The sequence below is a fragment of the Schistocerca americana genome, chromosome 7 (assembly GCF_021461395.2).
Source record: "Schistocerca americana isolate TAMUIC-IGC-003095 chromosome 7, iqSchAmer2.1, whole genome shotgun sequence".
Classification (NCBI taxonomy): Eukaryota; Metazoa; Arthropoda; class Insecta; order Orthoptera; family Acrididae; genus Schistocerca; species Schistocerca americana.
Genome location: NC_060125.1, coordinates 129,884,974 through 129,910,175, shown reverse-complemented (window position 1 = coordinate 129,910,175; position 25,202 = coordinate 129,884,974). Strand labels below are relative to the sequence as shown.

At 42.6% G+C, this 25,202-nt stretch overlaps 1 protein-coding gene across 1 annotated transcript in view; it reads right to left on the bottom strand.

Moving 5' to 3' along the window:
- Positions 1–25,002, bottom strand: part of LOC124622785 (myrosinase 1-like) — a 34,294-nt gene extending 9,292 nt beyond the window's left edge. The window contains exons 1-3 of the mRNA XM_047148577.1: positions 24,823–25,002; positions 6,779–6,901; positions 6,522–6,702 (exon numbers count right to left, since the gene is read on the bottom strand). Of these exons, the coding sequence (XP_047004533.1) occupies positions 6,522–6,702; positions 6,779–6,901; positions 24,823–25,002 (484 nt within the window). The remainder of the gene's footprint in view (positions 1–6,521; positions 6,703–6,778; positions 6,902–24,822) is intronic.
- Positions 25,003–25,202: the final 200 nt, after the last annotated feature.

The window sequence follows — 25,202 nt, the reverse complement described above, 5'->3', positions numbered from 1 at the left end:
AAGTATATACCATTACACACAGTCGGAAATAAAAGACAACTCAGTTTAATATGGTAAGGTAAGAAAGTTCAACTTTAATATAATCAAGTACAAAAGACTTCATAAATTTGAGGTAACGAGTAGATATTAAAGGTATATCTAACTTTGAACTCAGTAACAAAGCCATATACTCACAACTAAGGGCATATATTGACACATATTTTTTTCCCATTGTGGAACTCCATTCTTTTACCTCTATAAATGTCTGTAAAGCAGATATCAGTAAAAAACCATTAAGAGAATAATGTAACAGCATATTTCTGATCGAAATTTAAAATAATTCTTCTCTCTCATAAAATAGCATCATGACTTTGAAAATAAGACGTCAAATGTTATAAAATGTTCCTATAAGATATTGATCATAAACCCAAAATGCAGCACTCTCATATTGGCTACCCAGCTTCAGAAAAAAGACTGAATTTTCTCGTTGCCAAGCGTTATATATGGACAGGTAAACTAATACTGCCAACGAATTTTGCGGACCACATGGATAGATACGTATTGTATTGAGGAACCCATTGACAGTTATTACTGTAAAGTATAACGCTTGTCTTATTTGTCGTAATATACCAGATAATATAAAGTTACATACCCTCCCTCATCCACCCTCTCCCCACCACCTGTACATTCCGGTGTGGGGTATATTATGTCGGACATCCTTTTGCCCGGCTTAGTGCAGCAACTCGGCGCGGCATGGACTCAACAAGTTGTTGGAAGTTTCATGCAGCCATGTTGCCTCTGTACTGTCCGTAATTGCCAAAATGTTGCCGGTGCAGAATTTTAATCACGAACTGACCTCTAGATTATGTGCCGTAAATGATCTTTGGGTTTCGTGTCGGACGATTTGGGTGGCCAAGTCATTCCCTCGAATTTTCCAGAACGTTCTTCAAGCCAGTCGGGAACAATTCTGGCCCGATGACAAGCTGCACTGTCATCCATGAAAATTGGCTGCAAACGGTTTCCAAGTGGCTGACCATAACAATTTCCAGTGAATGATCGGTGCAGTTGGACCAGAGGATCCACTCCAGTTCATATAAACACGGCCCGTGGCTTCGTGGGGTGTGTGACACATACGAACCGCACCATCAGCTCTTACCAAATGAAATCGGGACTTGTCTGACCACGCCACGGTTTTCCAGTTGTCTACGATCCAACCGATAAGATCACGAGCCGAGGAGAGGCACAGCAGGCGATGTCGTGCTGTCAGTGAAGAAAGGCACTCGCGTCGGCCGTCTGCTGCCACAGCCCATTACCGCCAGATTTCACCGCACTGTCCCACACTGATTCCTGTGGTTATTTCACACAGTTTTGCTTGTCTGTTAGCAATGACAACTTTACGCCGCTGCTCTCGGTCGTTATGGGATTGCCGTCGGCCTCTGCGTTGTCCATGATGAGAGGTAATGCCTGAATATGCTATTCTCGTCACAGTCCTAATACAGTGAATCTCGGAATACTGAATTCCCTAATGATTTCCAAAATTGAATGTCTCATGCGTCCAGTTCCAACTACTATTCCGCACTGAGAGTGTGTTATTTCCGTCGTGCGGCCATAATCTGGTCGGAAACCGTTTCGCATGAATCACATGAGTACAAATGGCAGCGTCGCCAATGCAATGCCCTTTTATACCTTGTGCACGCGATACCACCGCTATCTGTAATGTGCATATCGCTGTCCCATGACTTGTCACCTCAGTGTGCTTCAGCTTCTATTTTCCCCATACTGTAGTGAGATATGGCTTTCGTTCCAGCTTTAAAAACAATTTTGATTGTAGCTTCATTTAATACGCGACAGTGTATGACCTAAAATGAACCAAACGTAAAGTAGCCAGCAACTACCTTCTTCAATGCATACAACTGAAATTTCATGGGATAACCTGCTTAGACCAGTAACGATAACTATGTAACTATGACCAGTGTCGAAAAAAAAAAAATAGACACTTCATCATCAAGCTCTGTTGCGAAACTGTAAGATACGACAAAAATCAGTTTTGTCTGCCAGTTACTTTTCTCAGAGTCGAATGAGAAGTGTTATACAGCGAAGAAAACGAGCAGAATCGAAATGAGTGGTTTTTAGTTTTTTAAAAGAACAGAAAAATGTCTACAGAAAAACTAATACCAGCAGTTGATGTAGCATTGCTTCATTAACACACAATATTTTTAACAGTAAGAAAACCGGAAACTTTGTTATTCTCACGCATCTTATCAGCACACCTAGGACAGGGCAGCCGCACTGCACCGCTTCGCGCCGAATCACTGGGCTACGCACGCGGTCCCGCGGCGCTCCACGTTCGCAACAGACCGTCCGCCCGCGCAAGACGTTCTGTGACGTATCATTCAAATGCATGTGTGAGACAAGGGTTCAGAGGAAGAAGCACGCATGTCGGACTTTAATCGTGGGGCAAGGCGGCGTATTTCCTCCTGAACTGGACCTGATGAGATGGCCGTGCTGTGTGGACGTGGCACCGGCTATTAGCGGACAGCATCTGGCAGAATTTACGAGGCTAAGTCAAAAAGAACCTGCACAACATTTTTCTGATAACAGTAACAGTACAAAATTTACTGTGATGTCATTTTCAACATCATCGCCTGCTTTTCAGTGTGCTTGGTCCATCGTCGTACGAGATTTCCGGCACCATCTTTAAGTGGATCAAACAAATGGAAATACGACGGGGCGTCATCAGGGATTGCTGTCCCCCAGAATGCATAGCGTACACAGTTTGAATTGAATTGTGCGGTTGGTGAAAAAAAAAAAAAAGAACGCCATTTGAAAATAGATTTTGGTGCTTGTTTCGAATTGCAGACTTCAGTTCATTCCAAAGCTCATCAACGTAATACCGATTGTTTACTGTTGATCTCTTTTAAAGGTAATGTTCCACAATTCGCCCTTAGGCCAAAGAAAGCGTCACTGACCCTTGAGGGTTTTTTTTAAATGAAGATGCCGGCTGTTTTGATTCCATTCTGCCCGCATCTCGTGGTCGTGCGGTAGCGTTCTCGCTTCCCACGCCCGGGTTCCCGGGTTCGATTCCCGGCGGGGTCAGGGATTTTCTCTGCCTCGTGATGGCTGGGTGTTGTGTGCTGTCCTTAGGTTAGTTAGGTTTAAGTAGTTCTAAGTTCTAGGGGACTTATGACCACAGCAGTTGAGTCCCATAGTGCTCAGAGCCATTTGAACCATTTGATTCCATTCTATGGCGTTCGTTTCTGATTCTCGAAGCGATTAATCTCTGTTTCATCTCCAGTAATGATTCACTTCAAAAACATTTCAGCTTCATTAGTGTGATAGTCCTGTAGCTGCTGACAGATTCTCGTACGATTGCGTTTGCTTTCTTCACCTTATGGTTTTGGAACACTACTTCCGCAGGCTTTACGAAAGTTTGAAATGTTTCGGCTGCCATCGACATTTCGTTGGACTGACTCAAGTCAGTTTGGGTAAGTGTTATATCAAAATAAAATATCTGACAAGTTCCATATTACTAATTGGCTCGAACTAGGACGTGTCGTCGCATCAATATACTTTGTGTCGTACTAGCGACCACGATTCTGTTGCACTTTGTGTCCCGTGGTCGTTATAGGAAACACATGGTGACATTACTTTAATCAAGTACAGTGATGATGAGGAAAACACATCGTGTTATGAATGATTTCAAGACGTGCTCATACTACCACGTGTTTTAGCGTGTTCTCGAAAAATATCACAATCAGCTTACGATAATCCGACCGAAGCTCCCTCACTCCCGGGTGGTCGCAGCCATACTTTGCGGGTCGTCGTCTGTAAACAATTAATGCGTAGATCTTAAATACAATCCAAACTCCATTCGAAGAGGTTCACAGGTATCACCAAGGCACTAAACTGCAATGTGCAGGCGACCGTGCCTCTTCGGCTCATACAACCGACCAGCTGCAACTTTCTGTAAATTGTTTCAGTACTGCATATGAATAGTATGGCCTGACCGTCAACAGCCCAAAAATAGAGGTACTCTCCTAGCCAGCTGCTGAACTGCCTTTTTTTTATCTTCTGGGACCAAACTGCTTAGGTCATCGGCCCATAAGCTTACACACTGTGGTGTCGCCGCCAGACACCACACTCGCTAGGTGGTAGCCTTTAAATCGGCCGCGGTCCGTTAGTATACGTCGGACCCGCGTGTCGCCACTATCAGTGATTGCAGACCGAGCGCCGCCACACGGCAGGTCTAGTCTAGAGAGACTCCCTAGCACTCGCCCCAGTTGTACAGACGACTTTGCTAGCGATGGTTCACTGTCTACATACGCTCTCATTTGCCGAGAGGACAGTTTAGCATAGTCTTCAGCTACGTCATTTGCTACGACTTAGCAAGGCGCCATATTCAGTTACTATTCTGAACAGATAATATTGTGAATCATGTACCGTCAAGAGCGACGTTCATCATTAATGGATTAAAGTTAAGTATCAAACTAATTACGTCCACTTTCTGAATTCTAATTCCTTGTCATGTTCCAGACCTCACGTCAGTACAGTCCTTCCCTCCTCACGCCAGCCTGCGTGAGCTAAAACGCGTGCATTTCGGCCCCACTAGTAACACGGTGTTGGCCCTTCTACCAACACAACACACACTACTTAATCTAACGTAAAGTAACTAACGCTATGGACAACACACACACCCATGCCCGAGGGAGGACTCTAACCTCCGACGGGGGGAGCCGCGCGGACCGTGGTAAGGCGCCTCAGACCACGCGGGGTACTGCCTTTCCAGATAGCAATATGTCTGTTCGCAACACACCTTTGGAACAAGTAGATTACTTCCTCTATCTGGGACGAAGTGTATTATCGATTCGCTATTCACCGAAAGAAAGGACGTGAAGGAAAGGATACGAGCTGCGATGTTGCTTTTGAACGTCTCATACATCGGGTCTTCCCGAATAAAGATCTGACACTACGCACAAAACTGGTAGTGTATCGGCCAGTTGTTTTTTCTATCCTGTTCTATGGTTGTGAACCCTGGACGGTACACAGCTTTGATCTTTCGAAACTGGAACGCTTCAACCAACAGAAGGTTACATATAGCAAAGGACATCACTTCGTATCAAACACAACTATTCTTGAGAAGGCAAAGACGTAGAGCACACAAGCCGCCGTCATTCTCACCCGCTGGAGACGCCCAATCCGTCTGAGTTGGTAGCCAAACGACAGACTTCATCGACAGCTTCAAACGTCGGATTACTTTACAAATGAGTTAATGTGTTAAATAATTAACGGAAAGGATGTACAGCCATTATGATTGTAGACCCACAATCCTAATTAAGTTGTTTGTATTAATTTCGGATTATTCATTCATAGATTAATGAAAATTTTGCAGATGTATTCAGTTGTATAAGTGGATAGTATCAGAAAAATGGTTAATGAATAGAGTAAGTGGTAAAGAAATAATAATCTAAAACGTCATGCTGAATGCCGAAGTTGTTCTACATGCACAAGGTACAATTACTAAGCAATAAACTGTTTTCCTTTCATTATTTAATGGCGACAAAAGATTTACCAAAAGTTTGGAATTGTGTTCAAAATTTGTTGGAAGTCGCTAAGTTTTCTGGTTACCGAACACTGCATGAGTTCGGTCACTGAGGTACGAAAGAAACTAGCTTTTCTTAAAACGTAAATTACAATGCTTATGACGTTACATCTCCTGAACTATGTGTCCTACAATGATATACCACTAATTTTCCTGCAAAATTATATGTGGTTACTGTCTGCAGTATGTGTTGCGTATATAGTTAGCGACAAATAAATAATAAAATAAAACATCGTGCCATATGCTGACGTTTCACTCAATAACAAAGATAATGTGAAGAACTTTTTTTCCTTTCATTATTTTGTGAGGGGTGTCAGTGAGAGAAACTTCCAAGAAACTTTACACACAAAACGTTTTCGAAAGTCGCCAAGTGATCTCATTCTCAAATGCTGGATCAGTATACATAATCTAGGTAATATTTAAACCATGAGAAATGCACAGTTTCTAACTTTAAGACCTGACTTATTGTGTTAAACCTTTAGCGTAAGATGATACCTCTTAATGAGTATATAATGAAAGGATTTTAAATTTTTAAAGCCGATCAATAACTGTAACTACTGAAAGCCAAATTACTGTTGCCCCTGGAAGTAGCTAGATACTCAGCCTTCATCTGGGAAGTGTGGCCCTTCAGCCGTTTAGTAATATTCTTAGAGGAGAGGTCGGCTGAAAACTTAAGCCAAATACACCGAAACAAAATAACTAAATATGTGTCTTTTACGATTATAAGAGGTCTCATACAACAGTACTGAAAGCAACGCTTTGTGAACGTTTGTGGTACAGACTCTTTTCCGGCGCAGGCCGAGCCTAGGTAGCCTGCAGTATGAATGAGGCCCTGTGTAGACAGACCAAAATAGAAGACATGCAGAAAACTGTAGGTACGGCAGTGTGCCGACTGGAAAGGCAGGCAGATGAGCGGAGCTGCGACAGCGCGCTGGCCACTCACCGTTCTGTGTCGCTCTGTACTGCTCGTCGTACAGGTGCCAGACGCGCGCGTGCGCCTTGATCACCGTGTGGGTGGACAGGTAGTCGCCGATGCCGAAGGCGTTCTGCGACGGCGCGAAGCCGACGCTCGCGTACCCATTCGCAAAGACGGCCGGTTCGTTGAACGTGATCCACCACTTCACCTGCGCAGACAGACGCTGCGAATAAAGTCTGAAAATTACCGTCTCACCGAGGAGGCTGAGTGGAACCGAGACTCGCCCTGTCTCCGAAGTTTTCAAACAGAACCCTGGCGTACTCCACAAAGTAGTCGGCCATCAACTCGTTGGGCCAGCCTCCGAGGTACTGCAGCGCTTGCGGCAGGTCGAAGTGGTACATCGTCACCTGCACAAGGCGACACACCACGGCTTTAACTCTGCAACGCGGTAGCAGTTTAGGAGATTTAAGATGCACTGATGTCCACATATGACACTCTTTGTCGATAGAATAGTGTTTACTCCAAACTAAATGTTCACTTTAAACAGAATACCGATACCGATTTTACAAAAAGTCTTACTAAGCAGAAACGGTGATGGGAAACTTAAAAGAAGAAATCATCAGCCAGTATGTGAATGATGTGGTAGCTACAAGTTGTGCTCCAGATTAATAAGACCTATCATTTAAAACTTCAAATTTCAGTGCAATGCATACTACCACGTTTCACTGCAAAATCTGAACGATTAGACTTCTCATTTACGAATAATGTGGAACGAAAATTGTTAAATTCTAATGTATCGCATACAAATATTTTTTGCCATTACAATATACATCGCATTCACCATCCGTCAAAAGAATAACAGACGAACATTACCGCATACAATTTTAGTTCGTAATTAACGAATATTTTATTAAATGTTCTGTATCTATATATATATATATATATAAACTGGAGTCCTCTGCTCGCGTCTCTTTTTGTATGTCCACGATAGTCTGAGGAACTAGTGTAGAGATACTGATACGGTATTGGAATTCTCGGGGACGGTATCCTGCTGCCAGTATCTGTCTCGAAAACAGGCAAAAATCCATTGTTTTCCAGTGTTTCGTTCGCGACTGTTTTACTTTCGTAAAATGAAGAACAAACCGTCTTCAGTCACAAGTTGTGACTGAAGGCGGTTTGTTCTTCATTTTACGAATATATATATATGGTGTCCCTTTTATATTGACCACCCTAAATAACTGTTTTTCCTGATGCAAATTACAAAATGTTTCAAGCAAATATTCTTTAGCCATTAGGGGGACGTCAGTCAGCTTGAGGGACTTCGTTGTAGCTTTGTTTTTTACAAAGTTATGAACAGCGGAATGGCTTTTTAAATGGCACCCTGTATTTTTTATTCGGTGATTCATTTCCTCTCCTAAAGACCTATTCAAAAATGTATCACAGTGTACCATTCACTGAAACACAACGTTATTAATTACGTAACACAACATTGACTTTGAGCACGGGATCACACACTCGCCCACTTGCTGGAGATGACAGAAAACAAATCAAAACCAAGTAAAAACATAACAAAAAATTGACTTTGACTCTCTTGTACCATTTCTCAGGAGTAGAACATTCAAAGGTACTCAAAGTGGTGACCCTGAGCACCGATACACTGGTGCACTCTTTGAATGAAATAATTGTTCACTGCTTCCAGTATTGTCTGCTGAAGAGAGTTACAAGCAAGCACGATACGTTCCTGCATGCCCTCTAGAGTTGTTGGAATATCGCGAAAGACAACGTCCTTAATGCATCACCAACGAAAAAAGTCCAGAGGATTTAAATCAGGAGACCTAGAAGGCCAAGTAACTGTTCCTCCTCGACAAGACCATCTGGCAGGATACCTTCGGTTCAGACCACGACGTGCACGCAAGGCATTATGTGCTGGACATCCATCGTGTAGATACCACATAAGCATTCTGGTTCTTAGCGGCACTTCATCCAGAAGAGGAAGAAGAATTCGTCTCAGGAAGTTGACATACGCTGTGCCATTTAGACTACCATTGGTCAAATAAAGGCGAATAAAGGCGAATAATTGTAGTACCAAGCATCCCACAACAGACGTTAACGCACCATTGACGCTCATGTTCCAACTGTCTAAGCCATCGTGGGTTGTCGCTGGACCAGTAATGCATGTTCCTTGTATATTTACCTGTCCTTTGTTTCAGAAGGAACATTCATCGGCAAATAGAACATTGGAGAAATTCGAGTTGGCGAGGATTTGCTACTGTGCCCACTGACAGAACTGTACACGATTCAGGAAATCATTCCCATGCAATTCCTGATGTAGGTGTACATGGTAAGAATGGATCCGGTGACATGTAAGAATACGATGTACACTGGTTTTAGGAATGCCAATCTTGTGTTCAAGCTGTCGTGTGCTCACATGTGGATTAATAGCAACGAAAGCGAGAGCAGTAGCTTCAGCAGTTCCGTCTGTGCGAGTGCTACGACGATTGCTTTGTCGTAGGCTGAAACTTCCCGTTACCTGAAGCGTCGCAACAACACGGGGAAACACCTGTCTGGAACATTGGTTCTTGTCAGGATATCGCTCTCCGTACAGTTCCGCTGTCTGTGTAGCATTTCGCCTACCGTCAACAACAGCCAGCCGGAGTGGCCGAGCGGTTCTAGGCGCTACAGTCTGGAACCGCGCGACCGCCATGGTCGCAGGTTTGAATCCTGCCTCGGGCATGGTTGTGTGTGATGTCATTAGGTTAGTTAGGTTAAAGTAGTTCTGAGGGGACTGATGACCTCAGAAGTTAAGTCCCATACTGCTCAGAGCCATTTGAACCATTTCAACAACAATAAAAGAAACGCTATGTCGATGCGGTTTGTAGGACGGACAGCCTTTACTGTATGTCTGCTCTACACAACAGTACTTAAAAGGGCTAAACTACTTTACTAAATGTACCCGTACATAAGAACACAGTATTGCAAGTACCGTTCTGCTAACTTATATTCCCCATAGTTGAGTAGCATTTCTACACAAATGTACATTCTACTCACACCAACTGACGATGGTAGACGAAATGACGGGTGTGCATTCTACTTATGTTTACATTTGTCCTCTGTCAACGTCAGCACGTGGATGTGTTCCATTACCCCGAGTACCTGCACTAAGCGCTGGAACGTCAACGTCAGTGTTGCGGTTCAAATTGCTCTGAGCACTATGGGACTTAACTTCTGAGGTCATCAGTTCCCTAGAACTTAGAACTACTTAAACCTAACTAGCCTACGGACATCACACACATGCATGCCCGAGGCAGGATTCGAACCTACGACAGTAGCGGTCGCGCTGGTTCCAGACCTTAGCGCCTAGAAACGCTCGTCCAGCACGGCCGGCGTCAATGATGTGTTATGTAATTAATAACGTGGTGTTTCAGTGTTGGTACACTGTGATACATTTTTGAATAGGTCTTTAGGAGAGGAAATGTATTACCGAATAAAAAATACAGGATACCATTGTAAAAAAGTCATACCGCTGTTCATATCTTTGTAAAAAACAAAGCTATGACGAAGGAAACCGTACTGATTGATGTCGTCCTGACGGCTAAAGAACATTTGCTTGAAACATTTTGTAATTTGCATCTGGACTTACAGCTTTTAGGATGGTCAAGATAAGTAGGACACCCTATATATACTAAAAAAATTATATTGAAACAAGTAAGCCCTCGGTCACAAATATTAAGTCAAAATTGACCTGGTTTCGACGCTGCTATGAGCGTCGTCTTCAGAATTAGACTAACTGTACTAAAACATTAGGTATATAGCCATTAATAAAATTAAAGTTTGTACTGACTCGAAAAGATGCAGTACTTACAAGTCACATATTAAAAAGATCTCAGCCGGAAAGGCGACGTAATGAACACTTGTCAGATGTCGAGCCGCTAAGGGCTGCTCGTACTGTGAACAAGGGTTGCAACAAGACTGAGGTGCCCACTTTAGAAAGTGTGGGCAAGTAAACATGGTGTTGCTACGAGCGCCATCTAGTAGCCGCAGAAACAACTAGGCTACTGTACATTCAAAATTAGACACATGAAATTGTGATGCAGCTGATTCAGGCATAACGTAAGCATTAATAAAAACAGGATGAAGTTACATATTTATCTGCTTTAAATAGAGATACATTTTGTAACGTAAAAACATTAGTTATGACATACAAGAAAACAGCAGTGACAGGAAATCAACATTTCGGTAAACTGCATGAGGAAATCTGAATCAAAGATCAAGCAATGGCTTTATACAGTCAAAAAAGTTTTTATTTCGCAGCTGCAGCTGTTCGTTGAGAATGAGGCCATCATGACGAGTGAGATGTTTGAAAATCTCCAATTCCTCCAAGACATCTAACCTACGCCCCTTCTTTTCGGTATGCAGAATATTGTTATCGCCTATGGCTTTAGGCACGCGTCCAGTAATTAAGAGATGATCGGCAAAGGATGAATTTAGGGGACTGGTACCGTTCTTTCTCAAAAGATGTTCTTTATATCTGATGGTGAAAGCATGTTCGGTTTGCCCTATATATTAGAAGGAGCAGGTATCGCAGATGATCTTATAAACGCCAGAACGTTCTGTAGGGGAGCGAATGGATTTCAAATTATGAATGAAATTTCTCTTTAATTATTAGTAGAGAAGGCAACATTGCAGTTGTATTTGTTGCGAAGCATGCGCTGAATCTGATAGGAGTCAATTTTGACTTAATATTTGTGACCGAGGGCTTATTTGTAACAATATAATTCTGACACGGTCACTGAACCTTAGCAGCTATGTTCAAAGATTTACGTTTCTTACTTGCCCAGGTATCTAAGGCTGCTTCTAAATATAAAGAATTAAAAAAGAAAATTCTAAATACAAGTACGGCTATCTATTTTAACAAGCAGTGTGATAAAAGGGGACTTATCTCGACTTATATAAAAGCCTACATCAATTTTTCTGTATGTAAGAAAAATCCAAAGTCCTTTAGACCTATCATTATGAATATTATTTGTAATAGGATAAACGAGCTGTACGCTAAAAAAGACCGTCTTAACGAAGAAGCATACCATTTGTACTTAAATATCACAAACACTTATCGTGTTAACTATAATTTCAATATTGACGACATGTGAACGCAAATTAACGAACATCTAGAGATTTGTAAAATAGGTATAATGCAGAAACACGAGAAGAAGCTCAGTAATCTTTTTTGTCTGCTTTCTAATGGGAAAATGCCCTCAGAATACATTTCAAAAAAGCAGTCACGTCTTTCATGAAAGAATTTTAAATAAAACCAACATCGTCTTTACTGAGAATGAAAAAGTCCTGTTAGGAAAAGGACTAAAATACAATGTCAGGCCTAACCTGTCAGACACAAATGTGAGAGAAAATATGCTTGGTGATTTAAAAATCGGTCTCGATTATAATAAGATAGATACTGCTTCTCAAGCCAGAATTGCGTATGATGGAACCCGCCTTTTTTCACTCTGCCGTCCACCGAGCCACCTCCATACCACTTTCAACACAAAAGTTTAATGAGGATATTAATTTACTTTAAGCCACAGCAGTCAATAATGAATATACGTCTAACATAGTGGACGATATCCTAAAAAAGAAAACTGCAAGAACTACCACGCTCAACACCTCACGCGCTGAAATTAACCCAAAAAAACGTTTTTCCATTCTTTTCGTAGGACCCATTTCCTATCAGATTCAGCGCATGCTTCGCTACAAATACAACTGCAATGTTGCATTCTCTACTAATAATAATCTAAAGAGAAATTTCATTCATAATTTGAAATCCATTCGCTCCCCTACAGAAAGTTCTGGCGTTTATAAGATCATCTGTGACACCTGCACCTCCTATTATATAGGGCAAACTCGACGTGCTTTCACCGTCAGATATAAAGAACATCTTTTGAGAAAGAACGGCACCAGTCCCCTAAATTCATCCTTTGCCGATCATCTCTTAATTACTGGACACGTGCCTAAAGCCATAGGCGTTAACAACATTCTGCATACCAAAAAGAAGGGACGTAGGTTAGATGTCTTAGAGAAATTGGAGATTTTCCAACATCTCACTCGTCATGATGGCCTCATTCTCAACGAACAGCTGCAGCTGCGAAGTAAAAACTTTTTTGACTGCATAAAGCCATTGCTTGATCTTTGTATCGGATTTCCTCATGCAGTTTACCGAAATGTTGATTTCCTGTCACATCTTTGCTGTTTTCTTGTATGTCATAACTAATGTTTTTACGTTACAAAATGTATCTCTATTCAAAGCAGATAAATATGTAACTTCATCCTGTTTTTATTAATGCTTACGTTATGCCTGAATCAGCTGCATCACAATTTCATGTGTCTAATTTTGAATGTACAGTAGCGTAGTTGTTTCTGCGGCTACTAGATGGCGCTCTTAGCAACACCATGTTTACTTGCCCACACTTTCTAAAGTGGGCACCTCAGTCTTGTTGCAACCCTTGTCCACAGTACGAGCAGCCCTTAGCGGCTCGCCATCTGACAAGTGTTCATGACGTCGCCTTTCCGGCTGAGATCTTTTTTAATATGTGACTTGTAAGTACTGCATCTTTTCGAGTCAGTACAAACTTTAATTTTATTAATGTGCTATATACCTAATGTTTTAGTACAGTTAGTCTAATTCTGAAGACGACGCTCATAGCAGCGTCGAAACCAGGTCAATTTTGACTTAATATTTGTGACCGAGGGCTTATTTTTTATAATATAATTCTGACACTGTCACTGAACCTTAGCAGCTATGTTCAAAGATATACTAAAAACAGTTTTTCACCACCACAGTTTCGATAGTTCAGGAACCTGTACTGAAAATTGAAATTGAAATCAACATAAACATCGTTTCCGCCCTTTTTATTGCTCATGAAAATCACATATTGCATGTTGTACAATCATACAACAAGACCTTCAGAGATGGTGGTCCAGATTGCTGTACACACCAGTACCTCTAATACCCAGTAGCACGTCCTCTTGCATTGATGCATGCCTGTATTCGGCGTGGCATACTATCCACAACTTCATCAAGGCGCTCCTCAACGAAGATTTGATGTAGATCTGTCAGAGTGGTTGGTCGGTCACATCGTCCACAAACAGTCCCTTTCACTCTATCCCAGGCATGTTCCATAGGGTTCATGGCTGGAGAACATGCTGGCCACTCTAGTCGAGCGATGTCGTTACCCTGAAGGAATCAATTCACAAGATGTGCACGATGGGGACGCGAATCGTCGTCCATGAAGACGAATGCCTCTCTAATATGCTGCCGATTTATGGTTGCACTATAGGACGGAGGATGGCATTCACGTATCTTACAGCCATCACGGTGCCTCGCATGACCACCAGCGGCGTACGTCGGTCCCACATAATGTCACCCCAAAACAGCAGGGAACCTCCACCTTGCTGCACTCGCTGGACTGGTTGCCTCCAAACATGTCTCCGACGATTGTCTCTTTGAAGTCATATGCGACACTCATCGGTGAAGAGAACGTGATGACAATCCTGAGCGGTCCATTCGGCATGTTGTTGGGCCCATCTGTACCGCGCTACATGGTGTCGTGGTTGCAAAGATGGACCTCGCCATAGACGTCGGGAGTGAATTTGCGAATCATGCAGCCTATTGCGCACAGTTTGAGTTGTAAAACGACGTCCTGTGGCTGCGCGAGAAGCATTATTCAACATGGTGGCGTTGCTGCCAGGGTCCCTCCGAGCCATAATCTGTAGGTAGCGGTCATCCACTGCAGTAGTAGCCCTTGGGCGGCCTGAGCGAGGCATGTCATTGACAGTTTCTGTCTTTCTGTATCTCCTCCATGTCCGAACAAAATCGCTTTGGTTCACTCCTGGACACTTCCCTTGTTGAGAGCCTTTCCTGGCACAAAGTCACAATGCGGACGCGATCGAACCGCGGTGTTGACCGTCTAGGCATGGTTGAACTACAGACAACACGAGCCGTGTACCTCCTTCCTGGTGGAATGACTGGAACTGATCGGCTGTCTGACCCCCTCCGTCTAACCGGCGCTGCTCATGCATGGTTGTTTACGTCTTTGTGAGGGTTTAGTGACATCTCTGAACAGTCAAAGGGACTTCGTCTGTGATACAATATCGACAGTCAACGTCTATCTTCAGGAGTTCTGGGCACCGGGGTGATATATAATATATATATGCGCTGATGCTTCTGTACAAACTTACTTACTTAATTATATATTTATATAATATATTTATGTAAGCATCAGTGCCTGAGGCCTGGTTGCACTTGGCTTTCTTTTTATTTTCATATTTTGTTCAGAAGGAATTAAATATATTTAAATATCGATCGGTATTCTATTATTATTAAGAGTCTTATATATCAAGAAAAGACGTGCCAATTGAGAATTTAAAGTTCAATGTTTGAATTTCTTACAAATTCAAAGAGTATTAGAGGATATTTGTGTGGTGCACTCCATTGGTACTGGAACCTGGAACCTTCGCCTTTTTTGGGTAAGTGGTCCGCCAACAGAGATATCTTTCCCTCCCCACTACTTTCTCTCGATCTGTTTCTTCGTAGTTATGTCGTCAATCGTTCTTTGCTGATGTAGCATGACAACTTTCCAATTCTCTCGATGAGAACTCTACTCAGTTTTGTATAACAGAGGGTGGCGAGTCCCCGACCAAACACGGCGACATATCGTGCCTGCGCTTTCCAAGCTCGACTCACTGCCCGTTCTCATAGCAGCACTTACGGAAGTACCTAAACTCCTGCCTTGGAAACTCATATCCTTTCTTCCACGAGTACTATCCCCATCCCCGCAAGGAATGCAGCAGAACCGCTGTGAAGCTTGGAAGATGGAAGATGAGGCACTGCCGGAAGTAAAGCTATGACGGCGGATCGGCAATCGCGCTTGGACTGCTCAGTCGGTAGAGCGCTTGCCCGCAGAAGGCAGAGGTCCCATGGTCGAATCCCGGCCTGCCCCATAGTATTAGTCTGTCAGGAAGCTTCAATAAATTGTTCTTTTTTAGCAAAACGATGCCTCACACTGGGCAGTTTGGTACCGCATTTGTCCATTGCCCACTCATCATTTGGCTATGAAATTTCATACAAAAATGATTTCTGTAATTTACAGAGAATCTTTGTTTTCACTCAACTCAATCATTTGAACAAAAATTGTAGCACTAACACTGGCTTGATACTTTTTCTAAGTGCTGAGCGTATCGCAGTTACAACAGTTCAAAGTAATGCACTGTCGGATCGTGTTTAAGTCGCTTCTGGTGCTCTACATAAGCGAAAAGACAGATTATGTACTGTTACAAACTCCTGCCGAAAATGTGATCCGTTTTAAGTTTCTGTCTCGCCATGGACACTCTTTTCACGTCCCAACTAAGCCTCGGCAGAAATTTAGGATTTCATTTTGTACCTGACCACAGTTGTCAAGAAAATACACGGCCAACTGAACAGGAGATGGGCCCCATTCGTGGCACCAGGGGCTCCGAAATGTCCATCTGTTTCTAGTGTATTTGGAAGGCAGTGAAGCAGCGCCTCTGCGTGGCTTCGATTGAGCAAGTCCGTGGTATGTTTCCGGTGGTATGTAGCACAACATGTCGACCCACAGATCACATAGTTCCCGTAAATTACAGATAGGTTGTCTTTAAACTCCAGTAACATGGGGCGTGGTGACTAGGGGAATATCTCCGGCGCGACATACACACAAGGGTTAGGCCTTGGCAGGTCGCTTGTGTAAAACCTAAAATCTAGAACTCTGTGATATTTTGGTTCAACACCCAACCGTTTTTGAGAAAAACTGGGGTTAAAGTTCATGACGCGCCATCGATATATAACTGAAAATTGAGCATATTTCATCAGCGTATATGACGTCCGCAAACGAATATTTTCTTATAAATCGAAGAAAGAAACTTCGTTGGCTGCCTCTTTGTACGAAAACAACGCTGAGTAATAGTGCTGCTAGTACGCGCATTAATCTCACGGTGTCGCATGACGTAGAAAAACGAACACTTGCCGCTGTTGATGGTTTACACATTGTAACACATTCGCACATGAAACGTGTGGAATACTGTTACCTAAGGTTTCCCTGTGATTAAAAGCAACTAATGGTTAATTTGTTCCTCGGGGTATACAAGAAGTCAATCGTTTAATTAACTCAGTAAGAAATGCTTACGTCAATGGCTCTAGTTCCCATAAATTGACAAATTAAATTTACAAAACACATCTTAATAACATTTTAAAACCATAAAAAGTTTTTTTCTGAGACAACAAGTTTTGTCTGACACAGGCTTACTGAGGTGGACAAACTAAGAGTGTTATGTATGATAGCATGCTTATAAATGAGGACAATCAACCGACTTGTACGGTACAGGTAATACCGCCGAACTGCACAGCTGTGGGCTAACCATACTACGTTTATTTTTATCGCCAAGTTAAAAGCTTCATTACCAGTTTTCAAAACTGCAATCTGCTTTTGTGAAACCTTGCGGGATTTGCACAACATGATACGGAATTTGGGGTGGACATCACTGAAACGAAGGCGTTTCTCGTTGCTGCGGGATCTTCTCACCAAATTTCAATCACCTACTTTCTCGTCCGAATGCAAAAATATTGACCTACGAAGGTGAAACGATCGTCATAAAAAAATAAAGGAAGTCAGAGCTCGCACGGAAAGACATAAGTGTTTGCCTTTTTTGCCCGTGCTGTTCCAGAGTGGAATAACAGATAATTAATGCAAAGCTGGTTCGATGAAACCTCTGCCAGGTTCTTAAGTGTGATTTGCAGAGTTTCTATGTAGATGTAGATGTAGATGTGAACCGTGCAGATACAATAACAATTCGCAGCATAATTCAGGTTCAACTTTCAGCATCTATTTTTCAGGCACTGGTACCGTGTCCATTGCAAGAGTCAAAAATTAATTCCCAAAAAAGAAAGATTTTTAAATATAAATCAAGTCCATTTCCTGCCGATTCATCGAAAGGAACGATGTAATTGCGCGAATATTGCATTTATTACATGTCCTTGATGCTGCGAGTGTATTTGTTTCGAATGTTTTAACGGCAATCTAATAGCTCGAAGGAAGTGAAGGATATTTAACAAAGTGAGTGAAAGAATAACTGCAAAGCTACCAGGATTAGATTTTTAGTTCTTTTCTAATCCAAATGGATTAGGAAATTTATTTGCCTACTTTGTAATTGTTGCTTATTGATTTACTTACCTGCTTAACACTCCTATCCCTACCAATTTCGAAATGAAAAAAATATAGAAAGAAAATGAACACACTAGGGAATCGAACACAGGTTCTCTGCTCCCCAGCCAAATACCTTGGTCACTATGTCAACGGCGCCTTCGCTGCACAGCGTGTACCTTATGACTACATGAGTAACAGTTAAAAAAGTTTCCTTCCTTAATTTCTAGGACAATACACATTTGCGGACCACACACATAATGATGAAAGATGTTCAATTTTCAGTTATCCACCGATCTCGACAGTTTTGAATGGATTGTGCTTCATGAACTTTAAGGGTGGGGCAGGGGGTGGGGAGGTGTTGAACTAAATATCCTAGAGTCTTTAATTTTAGGTTGTGCACAAGCGACCTGCCAATATGAGACGAATCGGTTGGCCATATCTGAGGCCTTCCTTTTAGTGGCTCCTCCCACGATGCAAGCCAACACCAAGTGAGTTGCAGAGTTGACTGTCTACTAGATATTCTCTAAGACTTTACACCACACAAATAAACGAAGTGTTCGGTAAGTTCACTTACGGTTCTTGACTTCGTGCAACTGGTAAAATAACTAGTTCTTTTATTGATGTACCTGTTTTGAATCTGACGAAAGGCATTGTTGTCAGCATTTTTTCCAGCATTACGTTGTTTCATTTGCGATGTCATTGCTGACGCGAGCGGACACAGTCGCAGTCTTGAGGAGCGATCTGTGGCGTGCGTGTGGGTGCACGAACGTCCACAGACGGGGCAAAAAATGACAGAGGTAGTGAGTGCGTTTACAGATTGCATTTTACAAGGGCCCACCTCGTGCAGCAGCCCTGAATGATTAGAAGGAACATTGTTTTCCGTTAGGCAGTCTCAAGGACTGGCTGCGTAGTGGACGTAAGAAATCGCAGAAGAGCATCTGGACCAAGTAGCTCAGTCAACGACGCTAAAAAAGATTTGAAAACGTATGGATTTAGATTGTTATTTGTGAATGAATTATCTGACAAGGACATGGAGTGGTGAGCTGTATTCTGCTGTGCCTTGTTGGCACTCTTTCTAAATTCTGCTTCTAGCTGAAGAGTGTTATTTTCTGGTGGATGTCCAGTACATCGCAGTTCACATGGAGGAACGTGGTTGTCTAGTGAAGGAAAATTCCTCATTAGATGTAAGAGCTGATGTTAACAATGTGCGTCGGGATGTCGTCACGATACCATTATATGGAGTTTTTTTTTTTTGAAGCATACGTGAATGGAAATTCTTATTTGTACACGTTGCAAAAGTGATGAATACCTGAGCTCGAAGACATAGAATCGTGGATCATGTATGGTTGCAGCAGGACGGAGCTCCAACATATTTTGCTATTCAGTTGCGTGCGTTCCTTGATGATCATTTTCGAAGGCTATCGATTGCGAATGTTTCAGCAACGTCTCCAGCCCCATTGAAACGGCCACCACGCATTCCAGATCTTACCACGTCTGACAAGCCGGTATCGTCCATAATCAAATTCCATGTGGCTCAACATGTATGAGACTAATGATTAATTTCTCAAAAGTGTTGAGGAAGCCTTCCGAAACATAGCTCCTTGTACGTCAACGAGAACACAGACACGCTTAGATCCCTGTCAGAGGCATGATGGTGCACACACACAGTTTTTATGTGTAATTACTTCACTTGAAAGTTCCTTTTATAATTGTCAACTACCAATTTTTTATGTTTTATGCCTCTGCTAACTTGTGAGCAGTTTTGCTACGATAACCCATGCCCACTAGCGATGCAGTCAATTATCGCTCCGCTGCAGTGATCTGTCTTAACGACGCTCTTTGGTGAGCAGTAATGTTCGACCAGTACGATAGAAATGCAGACATGGTTTGTATTTGAATCGGGAACAAAAGGCTGCGTTCTACTGTGTTCTGTGGTGTGTGTGAGTGCTCTGAGATACATCGTAGAGAGAGAGAGAAATTGGTTTGTGGTTACAACATGGGTCTGTATACAGGGTGGTCCATTGATCGTGACAGGGACAAATATCTCACGAGATAAGCGTCAAACGAAAGAACTACAAACAACGAAACTTGTCTAGCTTGAAGGGGGAAACCAGATGGCGCTATGGTTGGCCCGCTAGATGGCGCTGCCATAGGACAAACGGATATCAACTCCGTTTTTTAAAATAGGAGCCCAAATTTTTATTACATATTCGTGCACTACGTAGAGAAATATGAATGTTTTAGTTGGACCACTTTTTTCGCTTTGTGATAGATGGCGCTGTAATAGTCACAAACATACAAGTGCGTGCTATCACGTAACATTCCGCCAGTGCGGACGGTATTTGCTTCGTGATACAGTACCCGTGTTCAAATGGACCGTTTACCAATTGCGGAAAAGGTCGATATCGTGTTGATGTATGGCTATTGTGATCAAAATGCCCAACGGGCGTGTGCTATGCACGCTGCTCGGTATCCTGGACGACATCATCCAAGTGTCCGGACCGTTCGCCGGATAATTACGTTATTTAAGGAAACGGGAGGCGTTCAGCCACATGTGAAAAGTCAACCACAACCTGCAACAAACGATGATGCTCAAGTAGGTGTTTTAGCTGCTGTCGCAGCTATTCCGCACATCAGTAGCAGACAAATTGCGCGAGATTCGGGAATCTCAAAAACGTCGGTGTTGAGAACAGATTTTTTGCACGCGTTCTATTTAGCGACGAAGCGTCATTCACCAACAGCGGTAACGTAAAGCGGCATAATATGCACTATTGGGCAACGGAAAATCCACGATTGCTGCGACAGGTGGAACATCAGCGACCTTGGCGGGTTAATGTATGGGGCAGCATTATGGCAAGAAGGATAATTGGCCCCCATTTTATCGATGGCTATCTAAATGGTTAATGTATGCTGATTTCCTACTTAATGTTCTACCGATGTTACTGAAAGATGTTTCACTGCATGACAGAATGGCGATGTACTTTCAACATGATGGATGTCCGGCACATAGGTTGGTTGGTTTTGGGGAAGGAGACCAGACAGCGTGGTCATCGGTCTCATTGGATTAGGGAAGGATTGGGAAGGAAGTCGGCCGTGCCCTTTCAGAGGAACCATCCCGGCATTTGCCTGGAGTGATTTAGGGAAATCACGGAAAACCTAAATCAGGATGGCCGGACGCGGGATTGAACCGTCGTCCTCCCGAATGCGAGTCCAGTGTCTAACCACTGCGCCACCCCGCTCGGTGTCCGGCACATAGCTCGCGTGCGGTTGAAGCGGTATTGAATAGCATATTTCATGACAGGCAGATTGGTCGTCTAAGCACGATACCATGAACCGCACGTTCACCGGATCTGACATCCCCGGATTTCTTTCTGTGGGGAAAGTTGAAGGATATTTGCTATCGTGATCCGACAACGCCTGACAACAAGCGTCAGCTCATTGTCAAAGCATGTGCGAACATTACGGAAGGCGAACTACTCACTGTTGAGAGGAATGTCGTTACACGTATTGCCAAATGCATTGAGGTTGACGGACATCATTTTGAGAGTTTATTGCATTAATGTGGTATTTACAGGTATTCACGCTGTAACAGCATGCGTTCTCAGAAATGATAAGTTCACAAAGGTACATGTATCACATTCGAACAACCGAAATAAAATGTTCAAACGTACCTACGTTCTGTATTTTAATTTCAAAAACTTACCTGTTACCAACTGTTCGCCTAAAATTGTGAGCCATATGCTTGTGACTATTACAGCGCCATCTATCACAAAGAGAAAAAAGTGGTCCAACTAAAACATTCATATTTATTTACGTACTACACGAATATGTAATAAAAATGGGGTTCCTATTTTTAAAAACGAAGTTGATTGATATCCGTTTGACCAATGGCAGCGCCATCTAGCGGGTCAGCCATAGCGCCATCTAGTTTCCCCCTTCTAGCTAGACGAGTTTCATTCTTTGTAGTTTTTTCGTTTGATGCTTATTTCGTGAGATATTTGGCTCGGTCACTATCAACGGACCACCCTGTATAAAATCTTATAGTGAGAATTGGGATCTGTATTTTGTTGCTACAAGCGACGAGTAATAAGGCAACAGCTGCTGCAATGCGCTGCTTGGCGTGCCGTACTCATGCAAGGTATTCACGTCTGGATTGATTGTGAGTCAATACGAGTGATATTTCGATTAATGTGACCCATAATTCGATTTCTCCATGCTAAGTATTTGATTCGTAGGTGAGCCATATGAAGGGTGCTGTAAATTCCCTCACAAACTTCTAAGACTTGCAAAGGGGACCGAGTAGACAATATTTTGAACTGGAACCCATGTCCGGAAACGCGCTACAGCCGTTACAAAACGTGTTTGCTAGGTAGGTATGCAACAAGTTAGTCACGGGGAGGGTGCCTACGTCGGATCGGCGAATGTCACTTGACGTCTGTCCTACCTCTCTACAGCTGGTTCGAGCCTCATTCACGTGTCTGTGAGTGTCAGAGCAACATAGTTGAGTACACGTTTGCGAAGTGCACGCAAATCGAAGAGCTGCTCGTCGTCTTTATCAAGACCATTCTCCCCACGGTCCGACTCCGTCACATATCCTTTTCGAGACAGTTACGCAACGGCTTCGAGAAAGGGTACCCTGACAGTCAGTGGGTGTGACTGTGATTCTCCAAGGAGGCGCACACCCGAATTGGCCCTACTGCATCACACTGAAGAGAATCGATAAAGAGCACACGAGCAATTGTGCGTGCAGTGGATGCCACATCGAAGATTCCTTGTAGTGGATACGAATACTAACCCTCCTTCGAAAGGGACAAAAACAATTAACTGTAAACAGCAGTGTTTGCGAAAACTGGTTAAGTTTCATTTTTTTTTCTTTGGTTATTAATGGGTGGAATTATAAAACAAATGGTATACTGGGTCACGCCTAAAAAATTACTTGTAAAAGTGGTTGTGTTACCAACATGTTTTCAAATGACTGTACGTTTGTGGAAATTAGTTCCAATTCAAAATATTATCTGCTCAATTTCCTCTACAAGTCCTGTAAGTCTGCAATGGGAATTTTAGTGTACCCTGTAGATCTGTTCTTCAGTCATACGATTTGTACTATTTTTGTCGGTTACATCGACCACATGACATCTGTACCACAGCAAGACAAACATTCCACCCCTACACGCTTCATGTAAAATGACTATGCGTTGAGTTGTACTAATCAAATATCGATATATGATCTTTCGAATTTTATTCATGCACCTTCCTGTCACATAATCGAGAGCATTAGCGTAATGTTCCTTTTCAAAAACCCATGTGGTCATGGACTTGAAAATTATTCTGTAATGGGGATCATATTGCGTTCATTTGCAAGAGTGTTTATTCCGTGAGAAATGATTTCCGTGTTTTTCACGCAGTTAATCAGCATAAGATTGCTAGCAATATTTTTTGTACGATTCGTGCAGGTTCCAGAAGGTGAGCTTAAGTCGAGATCTTCGACCAAATGACGTATAAATTCGATTACAGCATTTTTAAATTATTCAATATTTTCATTTCCTTTGCAGAAAAGCGTTTAAATTATAATTACACGCCAAGGATGTTCACTGTAGATGTTTTGCCTGTAAATTGGAGCACATGAAACATTTCGTAAGTTAAGTAAGAAGTTGATTGTCGGAAACTCCATCATTACTTTAACAGTCTTTAAGCCCAAATTAACAGTTGCGCGAAGTAAGTGGTAGCTGTGCTAATTTATTCTTGAAGTGTAGTCAAATCACGTACAATAGTACTTTCATGGGCCAATAGTCACAGATAAAAAGGGCAATTTTCTGTAGTTACTCTATATGCACTCAGATCTGTAACCAAACACAGGACACATTTCACGCTGTGCAGTATACTGTTTTGACCTAGTGGTGCTGGAACTTCTCTCACGCACTGTGTACTCGTATCCATAGACTTTCTTCTTCTTCCTTGTGCTCAGGGTGAGTGGTTGGATGTTGACCAGCCACTGCTGCAGACAAATTGTGGTGGACTAGGAGCCATTCCAGATCAGAACATTTTACCATAGAAGACTTATTGTATTTCAGAGAGTTTTTGGGTAATTGGAGCAGAAGCTGTGAGAGACATGCTGCACTGCTCATCGTCACTCATTCTCGGTTTACAGGAGTTTAAGCGCAGTCACAGTTCAACTCCTCTACAGAAACTCATAACGTGCGGTGATGATTCTGTACCTGAAGATGGTCTGAAAGACCTAAACGGGTTGTTAAACAAAATCACTACAACTGTTCGTGTGTCTACACGTTAAGAGTTTCATACAGAACTTGCCAGCTATGCACGCGCGATTGGTGCAAATATTTCGTAATGGTACATGCAGTCGGAGGTCGTAACCGGTCCTAACCATCAGCACATAATGGGAAGGTCAAATGTCTTTCAGAGCGCTAATTTAGATTTTACATTGTTGGTTGATACTGTTTTTGGAGGATGTACATGTATGACAGTAGCAATACTAGCTGGTCTTCGTGCAGACTGAAGGTCTAGAAGCCTTTCCAGGATATAACGTTCTGGCACGCCTGACATGTACTATTCCAGATAGTACTGTTCTACTGAACAAAACGGTATGTGGGTTAATATCAGTACATACACCAGTTACACCGACAACTGAAGCGTACACACAAGGCGTTTGTTAAGCATTTTCGAGTAACGGACTACCAGTCTCTCCGTACTCCATTCGGGTTACGTCATTTTCTTTGTCTGTTTTCTTTCCGGTCTCCAACGGAACACTTGTTTTTTTATTATTATTACATTTAAGTAGGTACTGTAACCGTGCCAAAGGGAAGCCCTCTCGAGAACTGCTGCGCGCACGCTGCCTTTGTGAGATCAAAGCCAGAAGATTAAAACCAATGAAGGTGAATATAAATTATATATTTTTCTGGTGCAAAGTTGTAGAGAATGTCTGCTGCAGTATTTACGCCGAGATGAACAGAAAGGCACATGAAAGATAGAGAGCTAAATTTCTCGTAAAATTAAAGCTGAAATAGCACAAGAAACTAGATGGAAGTGGTGTGAGATGAGCGCACAATTTTCAGACGAGTGACCTTCAAGATTATCCTGTTTCAAGTGATATCTGTTTAACTTACCAGAGGCTGGATTCCGTCGGCGAGCAGCTCGTTGATGAGGTTGTTGTAGTAGTCGATACCCGGCTGGTTGATGGCGTCCACGTCCCCAGTTGGCAGGACGCGCGACCAGGATAACGAGAAGCGGTACGCGTTCGCCTGTTCGTTGCATCGCAATGCGTAAATAACGAGTGAGAGCAACATCGTAAAACGTTGCGGGTGGTTATAATTAAAATGCAGCTACTCGCGGAGCTCCTGCGTGCCCTGTAATTATCGTATGGCTGCGAAATTTGATAAATCCCCTAAAGCGTTAATGCTGAACTGAATTACGCTGGAAAAAATTGGTTCCAATTTTTGCAACCAGGTGCAAATCTGACGCTGTACACTACTTGTATGTCGGTATG